This window comes from Salvelinus fontinalis, unplaced genomic scaffold (genome assembly GCF_029448725.1).
Source record: "Salvelinus fontinalis isolate EN_2023a unplaced genomic scaffold, ASM2944872v1 scaffold_0055, whole genome shotgun sequence".
NCBI classification, from domain to species: Eukaryota; Metazoa; Chordata; class Actinopteri; order Salmoniformes; family Salmonidae; genus Salvelinus; species Salvelinus fontinalis.
This window is the reverse complement of record NW_026600264.1, coordinates 407,027-426,581: the sequence shown is the minus strand read 5'-3', so window position 1 is coordinate 426,581 and position 19,555 is coordinate 407,027. Positions and strand designations below refer to the sequence as shown.

At 34.8% G+C, this 19,555-nt stretch overlaps 1 protein-coding gene across 1 annotated transcript in view; it reads right to left on the bottom strand.

Annotated features, from left to right (window-relative positions):
* LOC129842581 (receptor-type tyrosine-protein phosphatase S-like) overlaps nucleotides 1-18,516 on the bottom strand; it is a gene marked incomplete at its 5' end in the record, with an annotated part of 116,999 nt that extends 98,483 nt beyond the window's left edge. The window contains 2 exon segments of the mRNA XM_055911191.1: nucleotides 16,378-16,471; nucleotides 18,260-18,516. Coding sequence (XP_055767166.1) covers nucleotides 16,378-16,471; nucleotides 18,260-18,516 — 351 coding nt within the window.
* Between the last annotated feature and the right edge of the window lie 1,039 nt (nucleotides 18,517-19,555).

Here is a 19,555-nt window from a genome sequence, read left to right as displayed (position 1 = left end):
TCATTATCATCTTCATATTGTGTTATCTGGTTATTACCCATCATTATCATCTTCATATTGTGTTATGTGGTTATTACCCCATCATTATCATCTTCATATTGTGTTATCTGGTTATTACCCATCATTATCATCTTCATATTGTGTTATCTGGTTATCACCCTCATCATCATTATCATCTTCATATTGTGTTATCTGGTTATTACCCTCATCATTATCATCTTCATATTGTGTTATCTGGTTATTACCCCCATCATTATCATCTTCATATTGTGTTATCTGGTTATTACCCCCATCATTATCATCTTCATATTGTGTTATCTGGTTATCACCCCATCATTATCATCTTCATATTGTGTTATCTGGTTATCACCCCATCATTATCATCTTCATATTGTGTTATCTGGTTATTACCCCCATCATTATCATCTTCATATTGTGTTATCTGGTTATTACCCATCATTATCATCTTCATATTGTGTTATCTGGTTATTACCCCCATCATTATCATCTTCATATTGTGTTATCTGGTTATTACCCATCATTATCATCTTCATATTGTGTTATCTGGTTATCACCCCATCATTATCATCTTCATATTGTGTTATCTGGTTATTACCCATCATTATCATCTTCATATTGTGTTATCTGGTTGTTACCCCGATCATTATCATCATCATATTGTGTTATCTGGTTATTACCCCCATCATTATCATCATCATATTGTGTTATCTGGTTATTACCCATCATTATCATCTTCATATTGTGTTATCTGATTATTACCCATCATTATCATCTTCATATTGTGTTATCTGGTTGTTATTACCATCATTATCATCTTCATATTGTGTTATCTGGTTATTACCCCCATCATTATCATATTCATATTGTGTTATCTGGTTATTACCCCCATCATTATAACATTGTGTTATCTGGTTATTACCCTCATCATTATCACATTGTGTTATCTGGTTATTACCCCCATCATTATCACATTGTGTTATCTGGTTATTACCCCCATCATTATCATCTTCATATTGTGTTATCTGGTTATTACCCTCATCATTATCATCTTCATATTGTGTTATCTGGTTATTACCCCCATCATTATCATCTTCATATTGTGTTATCTGGTTATTACCCCCATCATTATCATCTTCATATTGTGTTATCTGGTTATCACCCCATCATTATCATCTTCATATTGTGTTATCTGGTTATTACCCCCATCATTATCATCTTCATATTGTGTTATCTGGTTATTACCCCCATCATTATCATCTTCATATTGTGTTATGTGGTTATCACCCCATCATTATCATCTTCATATTGTGTTATCTGGTTATTACCCATCATTATCATCTTCATATTGTGTTATCTGGTTATTACCCATCATTATCATCTTCATATTGTGTTATGTGGTTATTACCCCATCATTATCATCTTCATATTGTGTTATCTGGTTATTACCCATCATTATCATCTTCATATTGTGTTATCTGGTTATCACCCTCATCATCATTATCATCTTCATATTGTGTTATCTGGTTATTACCCTCATCATTATCATCTTCATATTGTGTTATCTGGTTATTACCCCCATCATTATCATCTTCATATTGTGTTATCTGGTTATTACCCCCATCATTATCATCTTCATATTGTGTTATCTGGTTATCACCCCATCATTATCATCTTCATATTGTGTTATCTGGTTATCACCCCATCATTATCATCTTCATATTGTGTTATCTGGTTATTACCCCCATCATTATCATCTTCATATTGTGTTATCTGGTTGTTACCCCGATCATTATCATCATCATATTGTGTTATCTGGTTATTACCCTCATCATTATCATCATCATATTGTGTTATCTGGTTATCACCCCATCATTATCATCTTCATATTGTGTTATCTGGTTATTACCCATCATTATCATCTTCATATTGTGTTATCTGATTATTACCCATCATTATCATCTTCATATTGTGTTATCTGGTTGTTATTACCATCATTATCATCTTCATATTGTGTTATCTGGTTATTACCCCCATCATTATCATATTCATATTGTGTTATCTGGTTATTACCCCCATCATTATAACATTGTGTTATCTGGTTATTACCCTCATCATTATCACATTGTGTTATCTGGTTATTACCCCCATCATTATCACATTGTGTTATCTGGTTATTACCCCCATCATTATCATCTTCATATTGTGTTATCTGGTTATTACCCTCATCATTATCATCTTCATATTGTGTTATCTGGTTATTACCCCCATCATTATCATCTTCATATTGTGTTATCTGGTTATTACCCCCATCATTATCATCTTCATATTGTGTTATCTGGTTATTACCCCCATCATTATCATCTTCATATTGTGTTATCTGGTTATTACCCCCATCATTATCATCTTCATATTGTGTTATCTGGTTATCACCCCATCATTATCATCTTCATATTGTGTTATCTGGTTATTACCCCCATCATTATCATCTTCATATTGTGTTATCTGGTTATTACCCCCATCATTATCATCTTCATATTGTGTTATGTGGTTATCACCCCATCATTATCATCTTCATATTGTGTTATCTGGTTATTACCCATCATTATCATCTTCATATTGTGTTATCTGGTTATTACCCATCATTATCATCTTCATATTGTGTTATGTGGTTATTACCCCATCATTATCATCTTCATATTGTGTTATCTGGTTATTACCCATCATTATCATCTTCATATTGTGTTATCTGGTTATCACCCTCATCATCATTATCATCTTCATATTGTGTTATCTGGTTATTACCCTCATCATTATCATCTTCATATTGTGTTATCTGGTTATTACCCCCATCATTATCATCTTCATATTGTGTTATCTGGTTATTACCCCCATCATTATCATCTTCATATTGTGTTATCTGGTTATTACCCCCATCATTATCATCTTCATATTGTGTTATCTGGTTATCACCCCATCATTATCATCTTCATATTGTGTTATCTGGTTAGTACCCATCATTATCATCTTCATATTGTGTTATCTGGTTATCACCCTCATCATCATTATCATCTTCATATTGTGTTATCTGGTTATTACCCTCATCATTATCATCTTCATATTGTGTTATCTGGTTATTACCCCCATCATTATCATCTTCATATTGTGTTATCTGGTTATTACCCCCATCATTATCATCTTCATATTGTGTTATCTGGTTATCACCCCATCATTATCATCTTCATATTGTGTTATCTGGTTATCACCCCATCATTATCATCTTCATATTGTGTTATCTGGTTATTACCCCCATCATTATCATCTTCATATTGTGTTATCTGGTTGTTACCCCGATCATTATCATCATCATATTGTGTTATCTGGTTATTACCCTCATCATTATCATCATCATATTGTGTTATCTGGTTATCACCCCATCATTATCATCTTCATATTGTGTTATCTGGTTATTACCCATCATTATCATCTTCATATTGTGTTATCTGATTATTACCCATCATTATCATCTTCATATTGTGTTATCTGGTTGTTATTACCATCATTATCATCTTCATATTGTGTTATCTGGTTATTACCCCCATCATTATCATATTCATATTGTGTTATCTGGTTATTACCCCCATCATTATAACATTGTGTTATCTGGTTATTACCCCCATCATTATCATCTTCATATTGTGTTATCTGGTTATCACCCCATCATTATCATCTTCATATTGTGTTATCTGGTTATCACCCCATCATTATCATCTTCATATTGTGTTATCTGGTTATTACCCCCATCATTATCATCTTCATATTGTGTTATCTGGTTGTTACCCCGATCATTATCATCATCATATTGTGTTATCTGGTTATTACCCTCATCATTATCATCATCATATTGTGTTATCTGGTTATCACCCCATCATTATCATCTTCATATTGTGTTATCTGGTTATTACCCATCATTATCATCTTCATATTGTGTTATCTGATTATTACCCATCATTATCATCTTCATATTGTGTTATCTGGTTGTTATTACCATCATTATCATCTTCATATTGTGTTATCTGGTTATTACCCCCATCATTATCATATTCATATTGTGTTATCTGGTTATTACCCCCATCATTATAACATTGTGTTATCTGGTTATTACCCTCATCATTATCACATTGTGTTATCTGGTTATTACCCCCATCATTATCACATTGTGTTATCTGGTTATTACCCCCATCATTATCATCTTCATATTGTGTTATCTGGTTATTACCCTCATCATTATCATCTTCATATTGTGTTATCTGGTTATTACCCCCATCATTATCATCTTCATATTGTGTTATCTGGTTATTACCCCCATCATTATCATCTTCATATTGTGTTATCTGGTTATTACCCCCATCATTATCATCTTCATATTGTGTTATCTGGTTATTACCCCCATCATTATCATCTTCATATTGTGTTATCTGGTTATCACCCCATCATTATCATCTTCATATTGTGTTATCTGGTTATTACCCCCATCATTATCATCTTCATATTGTGTTATCTGGTTATTACCCCCATCATTATCATCTTCATATTGTGTTATGTGGTTATCACCCCATCATTATCATCTTCATATTGTGTTATCTGGTTATTACCCATCATTATCATCTTCATATTGTGTTATCTGGTTATTACCCATCATTATCATCTTCATATTGTGTTATGTGGTTATTACCCCATCATTATCATCTTCATATTGTGTTATCTGGTTATTACCCATCATTATCATCTTCATATTGTGTTATCTGGTTATCACCCTCATCATCATTATCATCTTCATATTGTGTTATCTGGTTATTACCCTCATCATTATCATCTTCATATTGTGTTATCTGGTTATTACCCCCATCATTATCATCTTCATATTGTGTTATCTGGTTATTACCCCCATCATTATCATCTTCATATTGTGTTATCTGGTTATTACCCCCATCATTATCATCTTCATATTGTGTTATCTGGTTATCACCCCATCATTATCATCTTCATATTGTGTTATCTGGTTATTACCCATCATTATCATCTTCATATTGTGTTATCTGGTTATCACCCTCATCATCATTATCATCTTCATATTGTGTTATCTGGTTATTACCCTCATCATTATCATCTTCATATTGTGTTATCTGGTTATTACCCCCATCATTATCATCTTCATATTGTGTTATCTGGTTATTACCCCCATCATTATCATCTTCATATTGTGTTATCTGGTTATCACCCCATCATTATCATCTTCATATTGTGTTATCTGGTTATCACCCCATCATTATCATCTTCATATTGTGTTATCTGGTTATTACCCCCATCATTATCATCTTCATATTGTGTTATCTGGTTGTTACCCCGATCATTATCATCATCATATTGTGTTATCTGGTTATTACCCTCATCATTATCATCATCATATTGTGTTATCTGGTTATCACCCCATCATTATCATCTTCATATTGTGTTATCTGGTTATTACCCATCATTATCATCTTCATATTGTGTTATCTGATTATTACCCATCATTATCATCTTCATATTGTGTTATCTGGTTGTTATTACCATCATTATCATCTTCATATTGTGTTATCTGGTTATTACCCCCATCATTATCATATTCATATTGTGTTATCTGGTTATTACCCCCATCATTATAACATTGTGTTATCTGGTTATTACCCTCATCATTATCACATTGTGTTATCTGGTTATTACCCCCATCATTATCACATTGTGTTATCTGGTTATTACCCCCATCATTATCATCTTCATATTGTGTTATCTGGTTATTACCCTCATCATTATCATCTTCATATTGTGTTATCTGGTTATTACCCCCATCATTATCATCTTCATATTGTGTTATCTGGTTATTACCCCCATCATTATCATCTTCATATTGTGTTATCTGGTTATCACCCCATCATTATCATCTTCATATTGTGTTATCTGGTTATTACCCCCATCATTATCATCTTCATATTGTGTTATCTGGTTATTACCCCCATCATTATCATCTTCATATTGTGTTATGTGGTTATCACCCCATCATTATCATCTTCATATTGTGTTATCTGGTTATTACCCATCATTATCATCTTCATATTGTGTTATCTGGTTATTACCCATCATTATCATCTTCATATTGTGTTATGTGGTTATTACCCCATCATTATCATCTTCATATTGTGTTATCTGGTTATCACCCCATCATTATCATCTTCATATTGTGTTATCTGGTTATTACCCATCATTATCATCTTCATATTGTGTTATCTGGTTATTACCCCCATCATTATCATCTTCATATTGTGTTATCTGGTTATTACCCATCATTATCATCTTCATATTGTGTTATCTGGTTATCACCCCATCATTATCATCTTCATATTGTGTTATCTGGTTATTACCCATCATTATCATCTTCATATTGTGTTATCTGATTATTACCCATCATTATCATCTTCATATTGTGTTATCTGGTTGTTATTACCATCATTATCATCTTCATATTGTGTTATCTGGTTGTTACCCCGATCATTATCATCATCATATTGTGTTATCTGGTTATTACCCTCATCATTATCATCATCATATTGTGTTATCTGGTTATCACCCCATCATTATCATCTTCATATTGTGTTATCTGGTTATTACCCATCATTATCATCTTCATATTGTGTTATCTGGTTATTACCCCCATCATTATCATCTTCATATTGTGTTATCTGGTTATTACCCATCATTATCATCTTCATATTGTGTTATCTGGTTATCACCCCATCATTATCATCTTCATATTGTGTTATCTGGTTATTACCCATCATTATCATCTTCATATTGTGTTATCTGATTATTACCCATCATTATCATCTTCATATTGTGTTATCTGGTTGTTATTACCATCATTATCATCTTCATATTGTGTTATCTGGTTATTACCCCCATCATTATCATATTCATATTGTGTTATCTGGTTATTACCCCCATCATTATAACATTGTGTTATCTGGTTATTACCCTCATCATTATCACATTGTGTTTTCTGGTTATTACCCCCATCATTATCACATTGTGTTATCTGGTTATTACCCCCATCATTATCATCTTCATATTGTGTTATCTGGTTATTACCCTCATCATTATCATCTTCATATTGTGTTATCTGGTTATTACCCCCATCATTATCATCTTCATATTGTGTTATCTGGTTATTACCCCCATCATTATCATCTTCATATTGTGTTATCTGGTTATTACCCCCATCATTATCATCTTCATATTGTGTTATCTGGTTATTACCCCCATCATTATCATCTTCATATTGTGTTATCTGGTTATCACCCCATCATTATCATCTTCATATTGTGTTATCTGGTTATTACCCCCATCATTATCATCTTCATATTGTGTTATCTGGTTATTACCCCCATCATTATCATCTTCATATTGTGTTATGTGGTTATCACCCCATCATTATCATCTTCATATTGTGTTATCTGGTTATTACCCATCATTATCATCTTCATATTGTGTTATCTGGTTATTACCCATCATTATCATCTTCATATTGTGTTATGTGGTTATTACCCCATCATTATCATCTTCATATTGTGTTATCTGGTTATTACCCATCATTATCATCTTCATATTGTGTTATCTGGTTATCACCCTCATCATCATTATCATCTTCATATTGTGTTATCTGGTTATTACCCTCATCATTATCATCTTCATATTGTGTTATCTGGTTATTACCCCCATCATTATCATCTTCATATTGTGTTATCTGGTTATTACCCCCATCATTATCATCTTCATATTGTGTTATCTGGTTATCACCCCATCATTATCATCTTCATATTGTGTTATCTGGTTATCACCCCATCATTATCATCTTCATATTGTGTTATCTGGTTATTACCCCCATCATTATCATCTTCATATTGTGTTATCTGGTTGTTACCCCGATCATTATCATCATCATATTGTGTTATCTGGTTATTACCCTCATCATTATCATCATCATATTGTGTTATCTGGTTATCACCCCATCATTATCATCTTCATATTGTGTTATCTGGTTATTACCCATCATTATCATCTTCATATTGTGTTATCTGGTTATTACCCCCATCATTATCATCTTCATATTGTGTTATCTGGTTATTACCCATCATTATCATCTTCATATTGTGTTATCTGGTTATCACCCCATCATTATCATCTTCATATTGTGTTATCTGGTTATTACCCATCATTATCATCTTCATATTGTGTTATCTGGTTGTTACCCCGATCATTATCATCATCATATTGTGTTATCTGGTTATTACCCCCATCATTATCATCATCATATTGTGTTATCTGGTTATTACCCATCATTATCATCTTCATATTGTGTTATCTGATTATTACCCATCATTATCATCTTCATATTGTGTTATCTGGTTGTTATTACCATCATTATCATCTTCATATTGTGTTATCTGGTTATTACCCCCATCATTATCATATTCATATTGTGTTATCTGGTTATTACCCCCATCATTATAACATTGTGTTATCTGGTTATTACCCTCATCATTATCACATTGTGTTATCTGGTTATTACCCCCATCATTATCACATTGTGTTATCTGGTTATTACCCCCATCATTATCATCTTCATATTGTGTTATCTGGTTATTACCCTCATCATTATCATCTTCATATTGTGTTATCTGGTTATTACCCCCATCATTATCATCTTCATATTGTGTTATCTGGTTATTACCCCCATCATTATCATCTTCATATTGTGTTATCTGGTTATCACCCCATCATTATCATCTTCATATTGTGTTATCTGGTTATTACCCCCATCATTATCATCTTCATATTGTGTTATCTGGTTATTACCCCCATCATTATCATCTTCATATTGTGTTATGTGGTTATCACCCCATCATTATCATCTTCATATTGTGTTATCTGGTTATTACCCATCATTATCATCTTCATATTGTGTTATCTGGTTATTACCCATCATTATCATCTTCATATTGTGTTATGTGGTTATTACCCCATCATTATCATCTTCATATTGTGTTATCTGGTTATTACCCATCATTATCATCTTCATATTGTGTTATCTGGTTATCACCCTCATCATCATTATCATCTTCATATTGTGTTATCTGGTTATTACCCTCATCATTATCATCTTCATATTGTGTTATCTGGTTATTACCCCCATCATTATCATCTTCATATTGTGTTATCTGGTTATTACCCCCATCATTATCATCTTCATATTGTGTTATCTGGTTATCACCCCATCATTATCATCTTCATATTGTGTTATCTGGTTATCACCCCATCATTATCATCTTCATATTGTGTTATCTGGTTATTACCCCCATCATTATCATCTTCATATTGTGTTATCTGGTTGTTACCCCGATCATTATCATCATCATATTGTGTTATCTGGTTATTACCCTCATCATTATCATCATCATATTGTGTTATCTGGTTATCACCCCATCATTATCATCTTCATATTGTGTTATCTGGTTATTACCCATCATTATCATCTTCATATTGTGTTATCTGATTATTACCCATCATTATCATCTTCATATTGTGTTATCTGGTTGTTATTACCATCATTATCATCTTCATATTGTGTTATCTGGTTATTACCCCCATCATTATCATATTCATATTGTGTTATCTGGTTATTACCCCCATCATTATAACATTGTGTTATCTGGTTATTACCCTCATCATTATCACATTGTGTTATCTGGTTATTACCCCCATCATTATCACATTGTGTTATCTGGTTATTACCCCCATCATTATCATCTTCATATTGTGTTATCTGGTTATTACCCTCATCATTATCATCTTCATATTGTGTTATCTGGTTATTACCCCCATCATTATCATCTTCATATTGTGTTATCTGGTTATTACCCCCATCATTATCATCTTCATATTGTGTTATCTGGTTATCACCCCATCATTATCATCTTCATATTGTGTTATCTGGTTATTACCCCCATCATTATCATCTTCATATTGTGTTATCTGGTTATTACCCCCATCATTATCATCTTCATATTGTGTTATGTGGTTATCACCCCATCATTATCATCTTCATATTGTGTTATCTGGTTATTACCCATCATTATCATCTTCATATTGTGTTATCTGGTTATTACCCATCATTATCATCTTCATATTGTGTTATGTGGTTATTACCCCATCATTATCATCTTCATATTGTGTTATCTGGTTATTACCCATCATTATCATCTTCATATTGTGTTATCTGGTTATCACCCTCATCATCATTATCATCTTCATATTGTGTTATCTGGTTATTACCCTCATCATTATCATCTTCATATTGTGTTATCTGGTTATTACCCCCATCATTATCATCTTCATATTGTGTTATCTGGTTATTACCCCCATCATTATCATCTTCATATTGTGTTATCTGGTTATCACCCCATCATTATCATCTTCATATTGTGTTATCTGGTTATCACCCCATCATTATCATCTTCATATTGTGTTATCTGGTTATTACCCCCATCATTATCATCTTCATATTGTGTTATCTGGTTGTTACCCCGATCATTATCATCATCATATTGTGTTATCTGGTTATTACCCTCATCATTATCATCATCATATTGTGTTATCTGGTTATCACCCCATCATTATCATCTTCATATTGTGTTATCTGGTTATTACCCATCATTATCATCTTCATATTGTGTTATCTGGTTATTACCCCCATCATTATCATCTTCATATTGTGTTATCTGGTTATTACCCATCATTATCATCTTCATATTGTGTTATCTGGTTATCACCCCATCATTATCATCTTCATATTGTGTTATCTGGTTATTACCCATCATTATCATCTTCATATTGTGTTATCTGATTATTACCCATCATTATCATCTTCATATTGTGTTATCTGGTTGTTATTACCATCATTATCATCTTCATATTGTGTTATCTGGTTATTACCCCCATCATTATCATATTCATATTGTGTTATCTGGTTATTACCCCCATCATTATAACATTGTGTTATCTGGTTATTACCCTCATCATTATCACATTGTGTTATCTGGTTATTACCCCCATCATTATCACATTGTGTTATCTGGTTATTACCCCCATCATTATCATCTTCATATTGTGTTATCTGGTTATTACCCTCATCATTATCATCTTCATATTGTGTTATCTGGTTATTACCCCCATCATTATCATCTTCATATTGTGTTATCTGGTTATTACCCCCATCATTATCATCTTCATATTGTGTTATCTGGTTATCACCCCATCATTATCATCTTCATATTGTGTTATCTGGTTATTACCCCCATCATTATCATCTTCATATTGTGTTATCTGGTTATTACCCCCATCATTATCATCTTCATATTGTGTTATGTGGTTATCACCCCATCATTATCATCTTCATATTGTGTTATCTGGTTATTACCCATCATTATCATCTTCATATTGTGTTATCTGGTTATTACCCATCATTATCATCTTCATATTGTGTTATGTGGTTATTACCCCATCATTATCATCTTCATATTGTGTTATCTGGTTATTACCCATCATTATCATCTTCATATTGTGTTATCTGGTTATCACCCTCATCATCATTATCATCTTCATATTGTGTTATCTGGTTATTACCCTCATCATTATCATCTTCATATTGTGTTATCTGGTTATTACCCCCATCATTATCATATTCATATTGTGTTATCTGGTTATTACCCCCATCATTATAACATTGTGTTATCTGGTTATTACCCTCATCATTATCACATTGTGTTATCTGGTTATTACCCCCATCATTATCACATTGTGTTATCTGGTTATTACCCCCATCATTATCATCTTCATATTGTGTTATCTGGTTATTACCCTCATCATTATCATCTTCATATTGTGTTATCTGGTTATTACCCCCATCATTATCATCTTCATATTGTGTTATCTGGTTATTACCCCCATCATTATCATCTTCATATTGTGTTATCTGGTTATCACCCCATCATTATCATCTTCATATTGTGTTATCTGGTTATTACCCCCATCATTATCATCTTCATATTGTGTTATCTGGTTATTACCCCCATCATTATCATCTTCATATTGTGTTATGTGGTTATCACCCCATCATTATCATCTTCATATTGTGTTATCTGGTTATTACCCATCATTATCATCTTCATATTGTGTTATCTGGTTATTACCCATCATTATCATCTTCATATTGTGTTATGTGGTTATTACCCCATCATTATCATCTTCATATTGTGTTATCTGGTTATTACCCATCATTATCATCTTCATATTGTGTTATCTGGTTATCACCCTCATCATCATTATCATCTTCATATTGTGTTATCTGGTTATTACCCTCATCATTATCATCTTCATATTGTGTTATCTGGTTATTACCCCATCATTATCATCTTCATATTGTGTTATCTGGTTATTACCCCCATCATTATCATCTTCATATTGTGTTATCTGGTTATCACCCCATCATTATCATCTTCATATTGTGTTATCTGGTTATCACCCCATCATTATCATCTTCATATTGTGTTATCTGGTTATTACCCCCATCATTATCATCTTCATATTGTGTTATCTGGTTGTTACCCCGATCATTATCATCATCATATTGTGTTATCTGGTTATTACCCTCATCATTATCATCATCATATTGTGTTATCTGGTTATCACCCCATCATTATCATCTTCATATTGTGTTATCTGGTTATTACCCATCATTATCATCTTCATATTGTGTTATCTGGTTATTACCCCCATCATTATCATCTTCATATTGTGTTATCTGGTTATTACCCATCATTATCATCTTCATATTGTGTTATCTGGTTATCACCCCATCATTATCATCTTCATATTGTGTTATCTGGTTATTACCCATCATTATCATCTTCATATTGTGTTATCTGGTTGTTACCCCGATCATTATCATCATCATATTGTGTTATCTGGTTATTACCCCCATCATTATCATCATCATATTGTGTTATCTGGTTATTACCCATCATTATCATCTTCATATTGTGTTATCTGATTATTACCCATCATTATCATCTTCATATTGTGTTATCTGGTTGTTATTACCATCATTATCATCTTCATATTGTGTTATCTGGTTATTACCCCCATCATTATCATATTCATATTGTGTTATCTGGTTATTACCCCCATCATTATAACATTGTGTTATCTGGTTATTACCCTCATCATTATCACATTGTGTTATCTGGTTATTACCCCCATCATTATCACATTGTGTTATCTGGTTATTACCCCCATCATTATCATCTTCATATTGTGTTATCTGGTTATTACCCTCATCATTATCATCTTCATATTGTGTTATCTGGTTATTACCCCCATCATTATCATCTTCATATTGTGTTATCTGGTTATTACCCCCATCATTATCATCTTCATATTGTGTTATCTGGTTATCACCCCATCATTATCATCTTCATATTGTGTTATCTGGTTATTACCCCCATCATTATCATCTTCATATTGTGTTATCTGGTTATTACCCCCATCATTATCATCTTCATATTGTGTTATGTGGTTATCACCCCATCATTATCATCTTCATATTGTGTTATCTGGTTATTACCCATCATTATCATCTTCATATTGTGTTATCTGGTTATCACCCCATCATTATCATCTTCATATTGTGTTATCTGGTTATTACCCCATCATTATCATCTCCATATTGTGTTATCTGGTTATTACCCATCATTATCATCTTCATATTGTGTTATCTGGTTATTACCCATCATTATCATCTTCATATTGTGTTATCTGGTTATTACCCTCATCATTATCATCTTCATATTGTGTTATCTGGTTATTACCCCCATCATTATCATCTTCATATTGTGTTATCTGGTTATTACCCCCATCATTATCATCTTCATATTGTGTTATCTGGTTATCACCCCATCATTATCATCTTCATATTGTGTTATCTGGTTATCACCCCATCATTATCATCTTCATATTGTGTTATCTGGTTATTACCCCCATCATTATCATCTTCATATTGTGTTATCTGGTTGTTACCCCGATCATTATCATCATCATATTGTGTTATCTGGTTATTACCCTCATCATTATCATCATCATATTGTGTTATCTGGTTATCACCCCATCATTATCATCTTCATATTGTGTTATCTGGTTATTACCCATCATTATCATCTTCATATTGTGTTATCTGGTTATTACCCCCATCATTATCATCTTCATATTGTGTTATCTGGTTATTACCCATCATTATCATCTTCATATTGTGTTATCTGGTTATCACCCCATCATTATCATCTTCATATTGTGTTATCTGGTTATTACCCATCATTATCATCTTCATATTGTGTTATCTGGTTATTACCCCGATCATTATCATCATCATATTGTGTTATCTGGTTATTACCCACATCATTATCATCTTCATATTGTGTTATCTGGTTATCACCCCATCATTATCATCATCATATTGTGTTATCTGGTTATTACCCTCATCATTATCATCTTCATATTGTGTTATCTGGTTATTACCCCGATCATTATCATCTTCATATTGTGTTATCTGGTTATTACCCCATCATTATCATCTTCATATTGTGTTATCTGGTTATTACCCCATCATTATCATCTTCATATTGTGTTATCTGGTTATTACCCCATCATTATCATCTTCATATTGTGTTATCTGGTTATTACCCCATCATTATCATCTTCATATTGTGTTATCTGGTTATTACCCCCATCATTATCATCTTCATATTGTGTTATCTGGTTATTACCCCATCATTATCATCTTCATATTGTGTTATCTGGTTATTACCCCATCATTATCATCTTCATATTGTGTTATCTGGTTATTACCCCCATCATTATCATCTTCATATTGTGTTATCTGGTTATTACCCCATCATTATCATCTTCATATTGTGTTATCTGGTTATCACCCCATCATTATCATCTTCATATTGTGTTATCTGGTTATTACCCCATCATTATCATCTTCATATTGTGTTATCTGGTTATTACCCCATCATTATCATCTTCATATTGTGTTATCTGGTTATTACCCCATCATTATCATCTTCATATTGTGTTATCTGGTTATTACCCCGATCATTATCATCTTCATATTGTGTTATCTGGTTATTACCCATCATTATCATCTTCATATTGTGTTATCTGGTTATTACCCATCATTATCATCTTCATATTGTGTTATCTGGTTATCACCCCATCATTATCATCTTCATATTGTGTTATCTGGTTATTACCCCCATCATTATCATCTTCATATTGTGTTATCTGGTTGTTACCCCGATCATTATCATCATCATATTGTGTTATCTGGTTATTACCCTCATCATTATCATCATCATATTGTGTTATCTGGTTATCACCCCATCATTATCATCTTCATATTGTGTTATCTGGTTATTACCCATCATTATCATCTTCATATTGTGTTATCTGGTTATTACCCCCATCATTATCATCTTCATATTGTGTTATCTAGTTATCACCCCATCATTATCATCTTCATATTGTGTTATCTGGTTATCACCCCATCATTATCATCTTCATATTGTGTTATCTGGTTATTACCCCCATCATTATCATCTTCATATTGTGTTATCTGGTTATTACCCCATCATTATCATCTTCATATTGTGTTATCTGGTTATTACCCCCATCATTATCATCTTCATATTGTGTTATCTGGTTATTACCCCCATCATTATCATCTTCATATTGTGTTATCTGGTTATCACCCCATCATTATCATCTTCATATTGTGTTATCTGGTTATCACCCCATCATTATCATCTTCATATTGTGTTATCTGGTTATTACCCCCATCATTATCATCTTCATATTGTGTTATCTGGTTGTTACCCCGATCATTATCATCATCATATTGTGTTATCTGGTTATTACCCTCATCATTATCATCTTCATATTGTGTTATCTGGTTATTACCCCGATCATTATCATCTTCATATTGTGTTATCTGGTTATTACCCCATCATTATCATCTTCATATTGTGTTATCTGGTTATTACCCCCATCATTATCTTCTTCATATTGTGTTATCTGGTTATTACCCATCATTATCATATTCATATTGTGTTATCTGGTTATTACCCCCATCATCATACAGTATCTCACCTCATCTAGGTTCATCTGATCAGGGTTGTCACCAGGCTTCAAGAACTTCCCTCCTCTCTGTTTCTTCAGAGGAACCACCACCACATAGTAACCCCTGGCAACAACAACAACAACAACACTTCAGTTATCATGTACAGCTGGGATCGTCTACTAGATTCACCTTAATGATGGTCAACTACAGGGATCATCAACTAGATTCACCTTAATGATGGTCGACTACAGGGATCATCAACTAGATTCACCTGAATGATGGTCGACTACAGAGATCATCAACTAGATTCACCTTAATGATGGTCGACTACAGAGATCATCAACTAGATTCACCTTAATGATGGTCGACTACAGTACAGAGATCATCAACTAGATTCACCTTAATGATGGTCGACTACAGGGATCATCAACTAGATTCACCTTAATGATGGTCGACTACAGAGAACATCAACTAGATTCACCTTAATGATGGTCGACTACAGAGAACATCAACTAGATTCACCTTAATGATGGTCGACTACAGAGAACATCAACTAGATTCACCTTAATGATGGTCGACTACAGATATCATCAACTAGATTCACCTTAATGATGGTCGACTACAGAGATCATCAACTAGATTCACCTTAATGATGGTCGACTACAGTACAGGGATCATCAACTAGATTCAGCCTTGGGCAAATTTTTTCTTGAGCGGATGGTCAGGGAGCCGGAACATAATTACAAATCATTTATTGACTGCAAATTGACCGCAAGGAGCCCGTTTGGTGTTGGAGGGCCAGTAGGAGGCGCCTATGGTATTTCCTCTGGTATAAAAATAAAGAAATATCCCAATGCCCCAGGGCAGTGATTGGGGACATTGCCTTGTGTAGTGTGCCGTCTTTTGGGTTGGGACGTTAAACAGGTGTCCTGACTCTCTGAGGTCACTAAAGATCCCATGGTACTTATCGTAAGAGTAGGGGTGTTAACCCCGGTGTCCTGGCTAAATTCCCAATCTGGCCCTCAAACCATCATGGTCACCTAATAATCCCCAGCTTCCAATTGGCTCATCCATCCCCCCTCCTCTCTCCTGTAACAGTTCCCCAGGTCGTTTACTGTAAAGGAGAACGTGTTCTCAGTCACCTGGTAAAATAAGGGTTCAATAAATACAGAAAACCATATACAGTATCTCTCTGTTATACGTGGGAATACTTTGGAACACATGTCCTACATTAAAATCCCTTGGCGCTGATATGCTGCTGTTTTTACAGCCTTTATGTCCAACAATAACAGTTTTATTTTTATTGTTATAATTGGTCCTAAAATTTTGGAGGGGCCAAATAAATAAAAATCCCCAGCGGGCCGCCAGTTGGGGAACCCTGATGTACTCTCTCTCTCTCTCCCTCCCTCCCTCCCTCTCTCTACCTCTCTCTCTCTCCCTCCCTCCCTCCCTCTCTCCCTCCCTCTCTCCCTCCCTACCTCTCTCCCTCCCTCCCTCCCTCCCTCCCTCCCTCCCTCTCTCCCTCCCTCCCTCCCTCCCTCCCTCCCTCCCTCCCTCTCCCCTCTCTCCCTCCCTCTCTCTCTCCCTCCCTCCCTCCCTCTCTCCCTCTCTCCCTCCCTCTCTCTCTGTCTCTCTCTCTCTGTCTCTTTCTCTCCCTCCCTCTCTCCCTCTCTCCCTCCCTCTCTCCCTCCCTCCCTCCCTCCCTCCCTCCCTCCCTCCCTCTCCTCTCTCCCTCCCTCCCTCCCTCCCTCTCTCCCTCCCTCCCTCCCTCCCTCTCTCCCTCCCTCCCTCTCTCCCTCCCTCCCTCCCTCTCTCCCTCTCTCCCTCCCTCCCTCCCTCCCTCCCTCCCTCCCTCTCTCTCTCTCTCTCCCTCTCTCCCTCCCTCCCTCCCTCCCTCCCTCCCTCCCTCACCTGACGGTAGTGGTGGTCTGTACGGGCGGTAGTTGAACAGTCACCATCCCGTCTGCGTTGGTCTTCCCCACCAGCGTGGGTTTGGAGCGCAGCACGTCCGGGGCGGTCGTCGCGGTTACGCGGTGCTGTAGTCCCCCGGCACTGTTGCCACGGTTAGTCAACAGGAAGGAGTACTGTGTTTCCGGCTGCAGACCTGTTATCAGCTTCTGGTTCTGTTTCCCATCCACCTCAACACTCTGACCATTATCATACAGGATCTAGAGAGAGACAGAGATAATCAACACTCTGACCCGTATCATACAGGATCTAGAGAGAGACAGAGATAATCAACACTCTGACCCTTATCATACAGGATCTATAGAGAGAGACAGAGATAATCAACACTCTGACCCTTATCATACAGGATCTATAGAGAGAGAGAGAGATAATCAACACTCTGACCCTTATCATACAGGATCTATAGAGAGAGAGAGAGATAATCAACACTCTGACCCTTATCATACAGGATCTAGAGAGAGACAGAGATAATCAACACTCTGACCCTTATTATACAGGATCTAGAGAGAGAGAGAGAGAGAGATAATCAACACTCTGACCCATATCATACAGGATCTAGAGAGAGAGAGAGAGAGAGATAATCAACACTCTGACCCATATCATACAGGATCTAGAGAGAGAGAGAGAGAGAGATAATCAACACTCTGACCCTTATCATACAGGATCTAGAGAGAGAGAGAGATAATCAACACTCTGACCCTTATCATACAGGATCTAGAGAGAGAGACAGAGATAATCAACACTCTGACCCTTATCATACAGGATCTATAGAGAGAGACAGAGATAATCAACACTCTGAGCCTTATCATACAGGATCTAGAGAGAGAGAGAGAGAGAGAGAGAGAGAGAATCAACACTCTGACCCTTATCATACAGGATCTATAGAGAGAGAGATAATCAAAACTCTGACCCTTATCATACAGGATCTAGAGAGAGAGAGAGAGATAATCAACACTCTGACCCGTATCATACAGGATCTATAGAGAGAGAGATAATCATAACTCTGACCCTTATCATACAGGATCTAGAGAGAGAGAGAGAGATAATCAACACTCTGACCCTTATCATACAGGATCTAGTGAGAGACAGAGATAATCAACACTCTGACCCTTATCATACAGGATCTAGAGAGAGAGAGAGAGAGAGATAATCAACACTCTGACCCTTACCATACAGGATCTATCTATATACAGAGAGAGATAATCAACACTCTGACCCTTACCATACAATATCTATAGA